The sequence below is a fragment of the Actinia tenebrosa genome, unplaced genomic scaffold, assembly GCF_029948245.1.
Source record: "Actinia tenebrosa isolate PJP-AT-01 unplaced genomic scaffold, QUT_ActTen_1.0 PGA_scaffold9__36_contigs__length_13948895, whole genome shotgun sequence".
In the NCBI taxonomy this organism is placed as follows: Eukaryota; Metazoa; Cnidaria; class Anthozoa; order Actiniaria; family Actiniidae; genus Actinia; species Actinia tenebrosa.
In genome coordinates this window covers 9972591-9985464 of record NW_028292586.1, presented here as the reverse complement: position 1 = coordinate 9985464, position 12874 = coordinate 9972591, and the positions used below count along the sequence as shown (strand labels likewise).

At 39.3% G+C, this 12874-nt stretch overlaps 2 protein-coding genes across 5 annotated transcripts in view; one reads left to right on the top strand and one right to left on the bottom strand.

Moving 5' to 3' along the window:
• Positions 1-12874, top strand: part of LOC116308241 (uncharacterized) — a 29384-nt gene that overhangs the window by 7421 nt on the left and 9089 nt on the right. For 2 of the 4 annotated variants that reach the window (XR_004198490.2, XM_031718622.2), the window contains exons 2-5: positions 3259-3414; positions 3795-3921; positions 7551-7701; positions 8101-8523. Coding sequence is in view for 1 of the 4 variants with exons in the window: in XM_031718622.2 (XP_031574482.2) it covers positions 3259-3414; positions 3795-3921; positions 7551-7701; positions 8101-8523 (857 nt within the window). In the remaining 3 variants the exon portion in view is untranslated. The other 2 variants (XM_089024860.1, XR_016118838.1) reach the window with 2 other exon arrangements.
• Positions 5728-7306, bottom strand: LOC148904775 (MAPK/MAK/MRK overlapping kinase-like). Its single transcript, XM_089024937.1, has 3 exons — positions 7300-7306; positions 6587-6791; positions 5728-6538 (listed from the first exon to the last, which is right to left on the bottom strand). The coding sequence occupies exons 1-3, from the start codon at positions 7304-7306 to the stop codon at positions 5728-5730; spliced, it is 1023 nt and encodes a 340-aa protein (XP_088881063.1).

Genomic DNA, 12874 nt, shown 5'->3' with positions numbered 1-12874 from the left:
TTTTCATCTTTTCACGGTGTATAATTTACCTTTTCATCATTACTGTTTCATTAGAAACACCGACGCAGCTCACACTAGTTTTTAGCTAGTTATATCTTTCTGGACATGCATGGTGTGATTTAGAGAACGATTTGGCAGCCTTCATTTCACATAGCACTCTCTTTTCAAGTTTGGTTGATAATTATGATCACAATCGATCAGTTGATTACAATCGATGTTGAATTACCCTGCAGGGCACGTAGTTTTTGATTGCTTCGACACCTGCCGAGGTTAGTACGTTTCCATGAAAAAAAACAAAAACAAAAACAAAAGATGTTTACATTCCGTTCAGTCCATGATGCCATGAATTTCAGAATGATGTTGATAAATACATGTCATGCCGCGATTAGTGCTTTTTGCTATTAAACGTTATTTCTGAATTTTGTGCAGGTTTAATAGGAGTATCATGGACTGTATGAAATGTGAACATCTTGTTATCTTGTAACTCACGGCTCTCAAATGTTACATCAAACACTCCCTTGCTGTGCTTCACTGTTTGTAGAGGTCTTTTTCTTTTTCCGATTCTTTTGTTCTAACCACAGGAGGTATCTAAAGTCAAGTTCAAACCTGAATTTCACGCATCAAATCTAATGCAAACGAGCGAAACCTTATTAATATATGAATAATAAATAATATATGCGGTTTATTTTAGAATGGCGGCTGAAAAGTTTTCATTCCTTTTGAGCGGCGATTTGAGCCTCTTCGTTACAAGCGCACAACTGATTCCTCAGACCACAATTCCTTTTCTTCCTGTGTCCGCTAAGATATACTAAATATTAGTTCTATATCTTTCGATAATCATTTTAATAAACCGAACCAAAACATGCATTCGTTCAGACGTCAAACATGCTAGAAAACAAAGGATGTTTACATTCCCTACAGTCAACGATGCCACCTCAGTACTGTTTCAGCATTCACGCACTATTGCATTAGCCAAACCAAGGGCAAACGTGAGTTTACAAAATTAGTGAAAATTCGGCTGAATTGGAAGCCGTATTGTTCTCTTTCACTTAACTTACAACAATAGTTCCAATTCGGACGGGAAAAAATTCGGAAAACTCTAGTAAGATAACTGAGCTCTACTTGAGCAGAATAGTGCAAACAACAATAGCACTAATTATTATTAATTCATACTGAACCGTTTGTTTTCTATTGTTTAATTATCACATTTTACTATGCAATAAATAGTCAGTAGTTTTTTCACGGATTTATGGCGTGTACTCTAGGGGACTCTAAAAATAACCTGTAGTGATGGCTTCTTTGCAATCCATTGATGTCACTTCTTGTATTATTTGCGTTTTGACTAGGGTCAATTAGCATTTGTCAGCTTGGAGATTGTACGTGTACCTTGTTTTGTGATTCCATGTCATTGAAATATTTAGATAGAACACTTTGTAGACACTCGCTAGTTGACCCCAGTGTACTTCGAAAAGTCACGTGATTGGCAGAATTTAACCACTTCCACAACCAGCACTCGTTGCTGATCCTGTTTATGTTTTATTCAAAGCTCAATAATCAATAATAGATAATTGCATGATAAAGTGCCATCATTTGAACGAATGACACGCCCAGTTTTTGGGCAAGAGGTTGTTGTCGTAAACCTTTAACGATGGAAGGCTGGGATCATGGGGCATTTGCAATGCTGTGTGCATTTTTTACGGTCAGAATCGACATCCAGGAGCAAAAGTAGCACCCTCAAATACATCATTCAAATGCCCCATTACTGGTCCTTTCTGAACTCTTTGGTTTCGAAGTTGATCGGATATTGATAATTTTGCTCTTTATGGAGCCGGTTTCTATCGTTGGTCTACGATGTCCATAAAGGGAAACTGTTACCGCTAGTGATGGTAGTAAAAAAACACTTGGTTAGCAGTTTGGATACGGTTTACCCAAACTTTTAGAAACTGGCTTTTGAGGCCGCATTAGTTCTATAATCTTGGTATGCAATGGTGAAGAGGATAAAGGTACATGTGTTATTTGTAGTGAGTTTAAAAGAAACTTTTATAGATTTTTATGGAATGTTGTCAGTAGAAATTCAGTTTATGGAGGCGTTTGTAGCATTTAACTTTATGAACATCATAACAGAATTTTGTGGAACTTCATAGCAATCTAGAATATCACACGGAACTCATGTTTTAGAAACTGGCTCTTGAAGCTGCGTTATTTCTATAATCTTTATATGTGATGCTAGAGAGGTTAAAGTTGTAGTTTAAAAGAGTTTTTATAGAGTTTTGTAGGACTTCAGTCATTGTTATATACCGGTTATAGAATTGAACTTATGAACATTATAGAACTTTGTAGAATATCACTGAACTTTGTGGAACTTCAAAAAAAATTTATACGCCTTTGTAGAACTTTGCAGAATTTCAAATAACTCTGTTGGATATATAAGAACGTTGTAGAACTTCATAAAACTTTATGGAGGTATGTAGAAATTTGTAGAAGTTCAGTGGAACTTATGTGTTGATTTATTATGTAAATGAATAGTATTTCTTGTAGTAAGACTTTGTAAATGGCACAATACGAAGCTCTTATTAGCCGAGTGCGAGGTCCGTACCCCAAAATGAAAAAATCCAATTTCACCACAAGCCATTGAAATGTCTGACAGTTTGCAGAAAATCGAAAACCAAAGTAATAAAATTGAAGGTTGAATTAGACGACTTTATTATTTTTTAATTTCCGATGATGTACAAGGTCATTGATTTTGTCTGTTGTGTTTTCAAAGGAAGAGACTACAGTCCACATAGCCAGAATGCTAAAGGTAGGAGATTTTACTTGACATTAAAAAAAACAATTCATTTGCTAGAAAAATATTGACCATGTTTTTGGCTGGAAAACACTTAATTTCTCCCAAACAAATGTGAAAAAAATGTTTGGCTGGAAAAACCTTTGACACCATAGAATTGACCTTGTTTTGGAAGGAAAAACTTTGAGTGCAGAGAACTGATTTGAGTACATTTTTATCTAGGTCAACATAAGACTAAAGGAGCCTTCATCTGACACACCACGACATCAGAGATTTTGGTGCAGAAAGAATCAAAGAAAACCTCTATGAGAACCTGACGTTAACACACCTTAACCTGAGCAGGGTTATCATCCATCATACACAGTACATGATAGCTGTTATTACAGTTGCAGGGACCGCGGAGCTGGGCCTTTTTTTTCACGAAAAATATTGACATAATTTTTCTTATTGTTTTGTGTTGTGTAATATTATAGCAATAACATTACTCGTGATGGTTCTAAGCAACTGGCTATCTTATTAAAGAAGAACACTCCTCTAGAGGTATTAAACCTGGCCTATAACAGAATAGAAGATGATGGCGCTGTGGCATTAGCTGAAGCATTGGCTTCTTATAACACAAATCTAACTACGTAAGTAATGTATCTTAAATATCATAGAAGTGCAGAGGTGCAATAGAGAAATTTATATCAAGAAAAAAGGGAAAGTAGAGAGACTGTTTCAAAGATTCATCAATAAAGAAATACTATTTTACTCATTTTTTATGGGTTTCCTGTGGTATTGGTGCAAGATACCCAGTAATGGTCACCCCTTTTACTTGTAAAAGTCCTGCATCTGCTCCTGGAAGGATATGTATTAGGGATTATTAATCTCTATTGTCAATCAAAAGTTACAATAACTTTTGACACAGCAAATATCATACTGTAACGTGCATTTCAGGCTTCCTCTAAGGACTAACGCAGGATGCCTGCAATGCAAGCAACTGCAATAGAACATGATCTATTTCTTGTAGGCTTGTAGTATGCAGCAATAACATTGCCAGTCAAGGTCTATGTGCAATCGCCAAGGCTATGAAGCTGAACATTAGTTTCAGGGGTGTGTACATCTGGGGGAACAATCTGGAAGAACCAGCATATAGGGTGAGGAAGATAATTGCCATCTACCATTAAGGGAAAGTTGATTAAATATGCTGAGGGGTAGGGGGGATGAAGGTTTCTCCTTACAATTAATCTTATTTTGTTACACCCACACCCTTTAGGACAAAACTTTTTGTCTAACCCCCTCCCCCCAAATGTATTTGTTCTTAAGACCAACCTCGATTTGCCTCAAGAGACTTACGAGAGTTAAGCGGTCTTTGTGCGTATCTCCTCCAATCATACCAATGATACGAAAATCGCGCCTGAGTGCATTTCGTACATCTACGACGCCTACATCACTAAGAGTACATACCGGTTCGATTGCTTCCTGTTTTGATGATTTGTTACCTGGTTGTAGAGATACCAACTTTTCGTTTGCTTCGTTGATTTGCTTCTGGTAATCCTCCATCATCTTCTTGAAGTTCTCTTGCATCTTCTCTAGTTCTTTCTTTGCTTTGTCGTATTCAGCATCCTTCTGCGCTGTGTTGCTCTCCTTGGTGAATTTGCCGATGTCTTCAATGACTAACTGTTTGTCCTCTGAGCTCTCTATTACTTCTTCGACTTTTCTCCGTATTTTCCTCGATAACTTTAGTTTTCCTTCATCTTCACAAGGCACCTTGAGGTGTTCTGCTAACTCCTGCAAGCGTTCTAGCGACAAATTTAAAATTTCTTGCTCCAATCTCAACTGCTGAGCCTCTAAATCAAAATCCATCGTAGCCGGCTTGGTCTGTTATTACACCACACCCCCAAATCTTGCAAAACCACGTTCTCTAAAGTTTTCTGGCGTTCAAACGGACATTAATTCCTCTTAGGCCACGTACATCAAGTCTTCAGTACCATACGAAGGGAATGCTTGACTTATTTGCGATGAAAGCATTCAAAGGAACGCTAATTTCGTATCCATGTGCGTCCAACACAACATCAACTTCTTCGACCACGAGGTCAATCGTCTTCCAGGTCTCGAGAACCGCCTTTTTACGAGAAATTCCTCGATTAGCGGTCCTGGCGGGGTCGCCAAAATGTTACACACGGTACTTTTGATCCCGTTCGAACCAATAGTTGACACGTTTTTGCTGGAACTTATATTTACTGCTTCTTTCTTTGAGATCTATGCTCAGTACATGTGTGTAAGAATATATCCCTCTCTATATATCTGGTTACAAAACTACTATCTGATTACATGAACATTTCGTCACACACTCTAATATTTACATAAAGACTTAGTCACGAAATGCCGTACTAGTTTTGTGTCTCACATTATCTTAGTTTCTTCAGACTCCATTACAAAGACAAACGTAGAAGCTTCTGCACAAAATTCAAAATCAAGCTCTACAACTGAAAGAGACGAAAATGAGTCTTCAAAAAAACTGCCTACTCCTGTCACTCCTACTTCTATCACTACCGCTACCACTCATACAACAGGTACCACTCCTACTACCCTAACCACTCCTACTACTCAAACCACAACTAACACCCCAACAACCCCAACCTCTGGCACCACTCCAACTACTCACACTACCCCAACTACCCCTACAACTCACACTACCCACACTACGGTCACCAAACATACCACCATCACTACACCTACTACCATCACAACCCGTACTACCTACACTACTCCAACAACCCATACGACTGCTGCTGAGGTCCGTTGAGGTACTCATCAGAGTCGGACGCGAAGCCACCGCCGAGAGGCTTTTTCTGGTATGCATCGTTGAAGCCGCCTGTCGTCAGATCAGGAAGTTTCTTCTACATCTATTTGAATTTGTCATTGTTCTTCTTCTTGTTGTTCGAGTAGATTCCCTTGATCTAGTTGGTGCTGCGCACTTCGACCTCGGTGCCGTGGCCGCACATATCGTCCGAGTGCTTGCTGTATTGAGACAGAGAGTCAGCAAAGGTAGCCCTCACGCTTGACTGCGTCAGCGATCCGGTATACTGCTGCTTGAGCATGTATTCTTGCTCGCGTAGTTCACGGAACCAGGCATGCTTCAGGGCTTGACCCGCTGTTATTCTGTTATCAGGATTGTACACCAGCAATTTTTGAATGAGGTCTTGCACCTCGGGGCTCAAGTGAGGAATCAATTTGACGATGCCCGTTCCCTCGACCGTCGGGAAGTTGAACTCCATGTGCGTTGCATACTTCTGGAAGTTGTCAAGGAGGCTCTTGTCGGGCGAGCCAAGAATGTTGTGGATCTTGTGCACCTGGTCGACCTCATCGTTTCCTGGGAACAGAGGGAAGAGCGAGATAACTTCGAAGAGGACGCAGCCGACGCCCCACAAGTCCATCTTGTAACCGTAATAGCCGTCCGTGAGGAGGCACTCGGGCGCACGATACCAACGAGTCGATATGTACTCTGTGTATGGTTGCTTCGAGTAGATGCCGCGGCAGGAGCCGAAATCGGCCAGCTTGACATGATCCTCCATGAGCAGAATGTTCTCCGGCTTGATATCTCTATGGAAGATACCGTTCCTGTGCATATGATCAATGGACTTGAGCAATTGATACATGTAATATTTGACTCTGTTCTCGGGCAGGTAATGACGCTTGCCCTTAATTGCATCATACATATTCATGTCCATGAGCTCGAAGACGAGGGCAAGTCTACCCGTTGGCTCGTCACTACGAACAAATTCTAGTTAGCACTTGACAATAAATGTTTCAACTTACTAGAGGACTTCATAGAGCTTGATTATCTGTGGGTGAGGGCTGAGCCTACGCAGCGCCTGGATCTCTCTCAGATTATTAACCTGCTCGATAGTGTCGAAATGGTTCTTCATACACTTGATGGCAACGTACTTGCCAGTTTTGATACTCTGAGCCTTGAGCACTTCTGAGAAGGTACCTTCACCTTTCTTGGATATTAAGCGATACTCTAAATACAGAAACCACAGACAGGTCAGTCAATCAATTTACAGTTTGAGGATGCCAATAATCTAGGCAAAGGAGACAATAAACGCCAGCTGCTCCGATTCGTTCCTGAGCTCTCAGTATCTCATCATTCACAATATTCTCCATATGACATATCCTCCATCATATAGCTCAACAAGACAGCAATAGCACGTGCAGAGGGACATTCTGAACTGTTTACTTGTGGGTTGCACGTTGAAGCAATGATTTCCGTCATCGATTGGACTTGCTTGCCACGATCATTGTTATTATTCAAGTGTCTTGTCAAGTGCTATTCTGTCGATACTAAAGGTAGGCTTCTCTGCAGCTTTTACTAGCAGTGGCTCCTTGACTCGATGAGACGAGCCTCTGAAGACGCTTGAAAGCCCCATTTAAAACTTGTGCCTCAAGTATGGTAGTGTTTATAGGAAGTATGAATGAGCTGCGGCGTTATATTTGTTTCACTTGTAATTTGTTTGTTGTGGACCACTTACTATGCATATTTGATTAGCTTGATTCACCAATTTAAAATGTGGTAATATTACATTCTTATGGGGTTTTGGGCATCGAGGCAACGAAAAAATACCCTGACGATGTTAAGGTACGTTGATGGGTAGAGCAGAGTTCCACATTCCCTTGATGAATATTCAATATACTTTAAGTGCTTGGTGGCAATTTTGGGCCGTTTCGGAACATAAGTAAAATTTTCTCACTTTTCGTAATCGCTCTCATTTTCCACCGCCAGGGCCATACCTTGTTAGTTTCCTGTTACAAGGACCTACAACGGGACAGTGAAATGCTATCTGCCTTGAACGAGTGTCTAATACGAGAGCGCAATTGGGAAGAGCAGTGGAAATTCCTCAAAGAAGCAATCGAAGTCGCAGTTAAATTGCCAGGTAAGTGTACTACTAACAAAATAACGATGTTTGAGTAAGAATTATCATTTCCACATGTGACGATATTTCAAGTCCATGCAGGGAGATCGGCACTGCAAAAAAAACTTAGAATAAGGTACTGATCGATGAAAAGCCTTACTATATGAAAGAACAATGCATGTGTGGCTGAAAATTAAAACCCTGCTTTCCATAAAATAATTATATATTTCGATGAATTTATATAAAATCGCTTTACCTTTCTGTCTTTGTGCCATTTTGTCTTTTGTACCTTTTTGTTCTTTGCTACTACATTTTCCCTTTCTGGCTTTAGCAGTGTAAAAACTGAGAAAAAGCCTTGAATCTTATTTATTATCCAACGTACTCCATTTGTTTATTTATTTATTTATTTTTTCATTTTAGAAGAAACAACTGGCCTCACAGCTAAAATTTCGTCAAATCTGTTGAAGCGTCTTCATAAAGAGGCTGTTAACTCGAAAGACTGGAAGCTTATTCGCCTTCTTTATCTTGGTGGAGGTGGGCCAGAAAAATATCTACAGGGAAAGGGAGGTATCGCAACAGGACGCGTCAGTGCTAGTAAAATAGCAATTGAAGACGCTATATCAGCAAAATTCAAGGGAAAGCAAGAAACATTGTCAGTTTTGCTTGAGGAAGGAGCGTCCGTAAATGGTCTAAACTCAAACATTAACCCACTTGTAGCTGCGGGTGGAAAAGGACAAGTGGAAATTGCTAAAACTCTTTTGAAGCACAACGCGAACCCTTGTGTTAAAACACATGGTAATCAACCACTGGTGCATGAAGTAGTGAAGACAGCCATTGATCAAGGTATCCATTATAAATTACTTAAGCATATTCCAAAACTAGATCATGTCAACAAGTTCTGAAAGTATCTCAGGGAATTTAACGATGCTCGAGTGTTTCCTTGATTCACATCATCCCTCTATTCAAAATGTGAAGAACTCTAATGGAGACAGTCTTTATCATCTCGCCGTGATTGGGAAAAATAATCCCAATAAGTGTAAGGTCATAAGATGTCTTTCAAAGGCAAATGTTGACCCCACAATTAAAAACAAACGAGGAGAACTACCAACAGATTGCTGTAAAAAGAAGGACGACCGCAGGAAAATGATCGAAAAAATTATCAAAAAAAGAAACGAAAATTGTTCTCGTCCTTCTGCGAACGATGTCACCCAAACTTCCCCTAAGAATACGACTAAACAGGATTTATCCCCTACGTCGAAAACCAACATGGTATCTGCTAGTAAATCAGCCTCAAAGAAAATAAAGAAAAAAGACGTAAGAAAAGAACTGGAAGAGCTGATTGAAAATGTAACTATCATCGACAGTTTTGAAGATGAAGTCAAATCGGAGGCAGTTGAATTACCAGAAGCTTCGAATGGACCTGATGAAGTAACGCTAGCTCGTGAAAGCGCAAATGAAGAAAAGGGCGATGCGGTGATCCAGGAAATAGATGAAACAATGTTCGAAAATCTACCATGGCAAGTGGATTTTAGTGATAAGTTCAAGAAGCGTTTTAGTGGTAAAAAGATACAGCAAGACACGAAGAGAAGAATCGTGGAGAAGATAATAAAGCTAGCACAAGGTGAATGGAATGCAAATTCGCGTAAAAGGCTCGAAGGGCAACCAAAAAAGAAAAGGATTCATTTGTATGAGTCCAAGTTAACAACAGGTGCAAGAATCCTGTGGGAAAAGACTATAGCGTTCTCTCAAAGATGTAGCAGAAACGAAGACTTAAGAATTTACACAGAAATAATACGCGTATGGGATGTAGTGATGGATCATGGAGCCTTAGATCGCGAAATCAAAAATGTCGTGAAAAGCATCGAGCGGGGAAAGCAGTGTGCGATGAAAGTTAGGCTCAAGGCAATTAAAAGAAACACAAATGAATCAGATATCGCGGTGGTAACTTATCCTACTTTGTATCAGAAGTGCGAGTACGGCAATCGACCACATACCGAGCTAAATGCTGATGAAGAAGGAGTTCATTATTCTCCACCCGCAAGCTCCGACAAAAATGAGTATAACATCTTGAAATTTTATTCCTTCACATTTCCTGTAATGGAAGCCCTTCTAAACGGGGAAGGAAAAGCTGATATTAACTTCCCGTTCAAAGTTACCGAGCGTGAACACGACATCATACACCTACAACAAGAGCCACCTTGTCCCATTATTCTGCTTGGTCGAAGTGGCACGGGGAAAACGACGTGTTGTCTGTATCGTCTTTGGAAAGAGTTCCAGAACTACTGGAAACAAGCGGCTACCGATGGACCACAATTTCCGATATATACTTCTTCAAGGCCCGGCAACTGCAGTACAAGAGAAGGAACCTCGGAAAGTTGCAAGGGCGCGTCATCATCTGTCGATGGAGGAGTCAAATCGATGGAGGGATGCAGTTCAGAGAAGTTCGAGCATTTTCATCCCGTTTTTATCACCAAAAATGATGTTTTGTGCAACGAAGTTCGCAAAAATGTCAAAGAGTTGATAAACGCTAATCCATCCTTGAAATCAATAGTGGTATGTGATGACTCACTTCCAAATCGGATGCAGGATTTGGGAGAAACTTCCTGGCCTCTAATTGTTAGTTCCCGTGATTGGCTGCTCCTCTTGGATGCGTCTTTACCTGAAGATTCGTTTTTTCAAAGAAAACCTGATGGAAGTTTGCAGAACAAAATCAAAGGATGGGGAAAAGAGAGCAAACACATGCGTTCCCTTCCTGTGAATGGTGAAGATCAAAAGATGAGAGAAGTGCAAGAGGTTCATCAGATAACAGAACATACCGGTTCAAAGCGTCCCCGAAAGCCTATCACTTCTCAAAATCTTAAAAGAGAACTCACGTATCAAGTATTCAGGGACTATTTCTGGCCTAAAATGGAAAGAAAAATAAAGAAAGAGATCCATCCAACTCTCGTATGGACAGAAATCAGGTCATTTATCAAGGGATCGGCCGAGGCTTTAAACACACCTCAAGGTTTTCTTTCGAAACAGGAATATCAAGAAATCGGCCGAAAAAGAGCTCCTTTCTTTGTGGGGGACAGGGACACAATTTATGAAATTTTTGAGTCCTATCAAAAATTTCTCACTTTAAAAGAGAATTTTGACGAGGCCGACCTTGTCTACCATCTTCACAAACGTCTTTCTGAGAATCCAGAACTGCCATGGTCCATTCATAGTGTCTATGTAGACGAAACACAAGACTTCACTCAAGTGGAGTTGTCACTTCTCATCCGATGCTGTCGCCAGCGAAATCGAATGTTCTTCACTGGAGATACAGCTCAGAGCATCATGAGAGGAATTGCTTTCCGCTTTGATGACATCAAGACTCTGCTTTTTAATTTGAAGTCGTATGACAATGCAATAAATGTTCCAAAGAGCCTTTTCCTGTTAACATACAACTATCGTTCCCATTCTGGTATTTTAAAGTTAGCTTCTAGTGTAGTCAAGTTGCTGGGAAGGTTTTTCCCTCAGTCGTTTGACAAGCTCGAAGAGGACACCGCCTTATTTGATGGTCCCAAGCCAGTTCTCCTCGAGTCCTGCAGTTTGTCAGACTTGGCTATGATCCTTTGAGGAAACAAACGGCAAACTTCAAGAATTGAATTTGGTGCCCATCAAGCTGTTCTTGTGGTATCTGAAGAGGCTCGTGATAACATGCCAGAAGAATTGAAACATGGCTTGGTTCTCACTATATACGAGGCAAAAGGTCTGGAGTTTGGATTTTTGTGATTGGTCGGATTTGGTTGGGACTGACCCTCCGCCGCCTCATGGGAAATCCGGGGTAAACCCCTGAATTTAGGGAATTACTTAGAATAGACAACTGAGAGTAGTTATACTGCTATTTACTAATGATGATAATAACATAAACCGTCCAGTATTTCTGTTGTGTGCCATCAGGGATGACTTTGAAACAATGAAAAATAATAACGCTAATCCATCTACAAGTTGCATATCCTTAAACGGAAGTACCTTGCCTGTCAAACTTATATTGTTTTATGATTCCTTAATGGACGTCTCAAAGTCAGATTTCCTTAAACCCCTGCTGATGACACAACAGATTCTGTCAATCAAACAGTCCGTACGGGTATAAAACCTGGCTTAGGACGGCGAACTGGCACAACAGTTTTTGCCTGAATTAAAGTTACTAAAACGGATTTACACTTGTTGTCATTTGCAAATAAAACTTAAGTTTTTCATTGAAGTTCTTCTTTAAATTTTCTTAATTTTCATATCCTTAAACTATTCTTTTATCATAATTGTTCTAACATAGAAGATTTATTTGTAAAGTTAATTTTTTTAGCATTGATTAACATGGCCGCTGCTTTTCGCTCTTACAGTCAGTAAATTCACTAAGAAGTATCATGGGGCAGCATCTTTTGATAAGCACGCTCCATAAGCGTAAGTTCTAGATAGTAGATATTTTGAAACCGTTCTGTAATGGCTGCGCCCATGTCCATAACAGTACTAGCTTAATTCAGACTTTTGATGTTGTTTTGTTGTTTTTCTCATCGATGGTAAATCGTTAAAGGTTCTCATTTTGTCAGTAGATTATTAATAGAAGGACTGATTGAATAACACCGATTGGAATAGTAAAGTTCACTTAGAAATAGATCTAATTTAATTCAAAGTAATGCAGTTTGTTTCAAATAGATTTTTGTTGACATCAATGTTGATTACCTTTTTCATTAGGCTGAGCTGAGTACTCTATCACTATTTTTCTCCATATTCTTCTTAAGGACTAAAAGACATATAGAATTATGTAAATTCAATATGGAATAGAAGGAACTTATAAAAACACATTATGTTGTAATTGAACTTAAATAATCATTGTTATAAGGTAAGACAATGTCTGATAATGTATTAGGTGAAATGCTTGCTCTGATTGTTTTGGTATAGTTTATAAAATTTACACAGTCTATGCTTAATTCATGGACAAAATTGGAAATTTTCTGCTGAATAAGGCTCAAATTTGCTACTCTAGAATGAGTGTATGACGTTTTATTAAAGTATGAACCAATTTTTTGAGCATTTTATCAAATTAATTTCAAGTACATAGACAAAAGACTTATTTCACTAAGTGAATTTGATAAATTGGATGTGGCTTTATCAAACTGGTCAAGATTACAGTACTACAAAAAAGGCAACTAACAAAGTCCTCTATTTG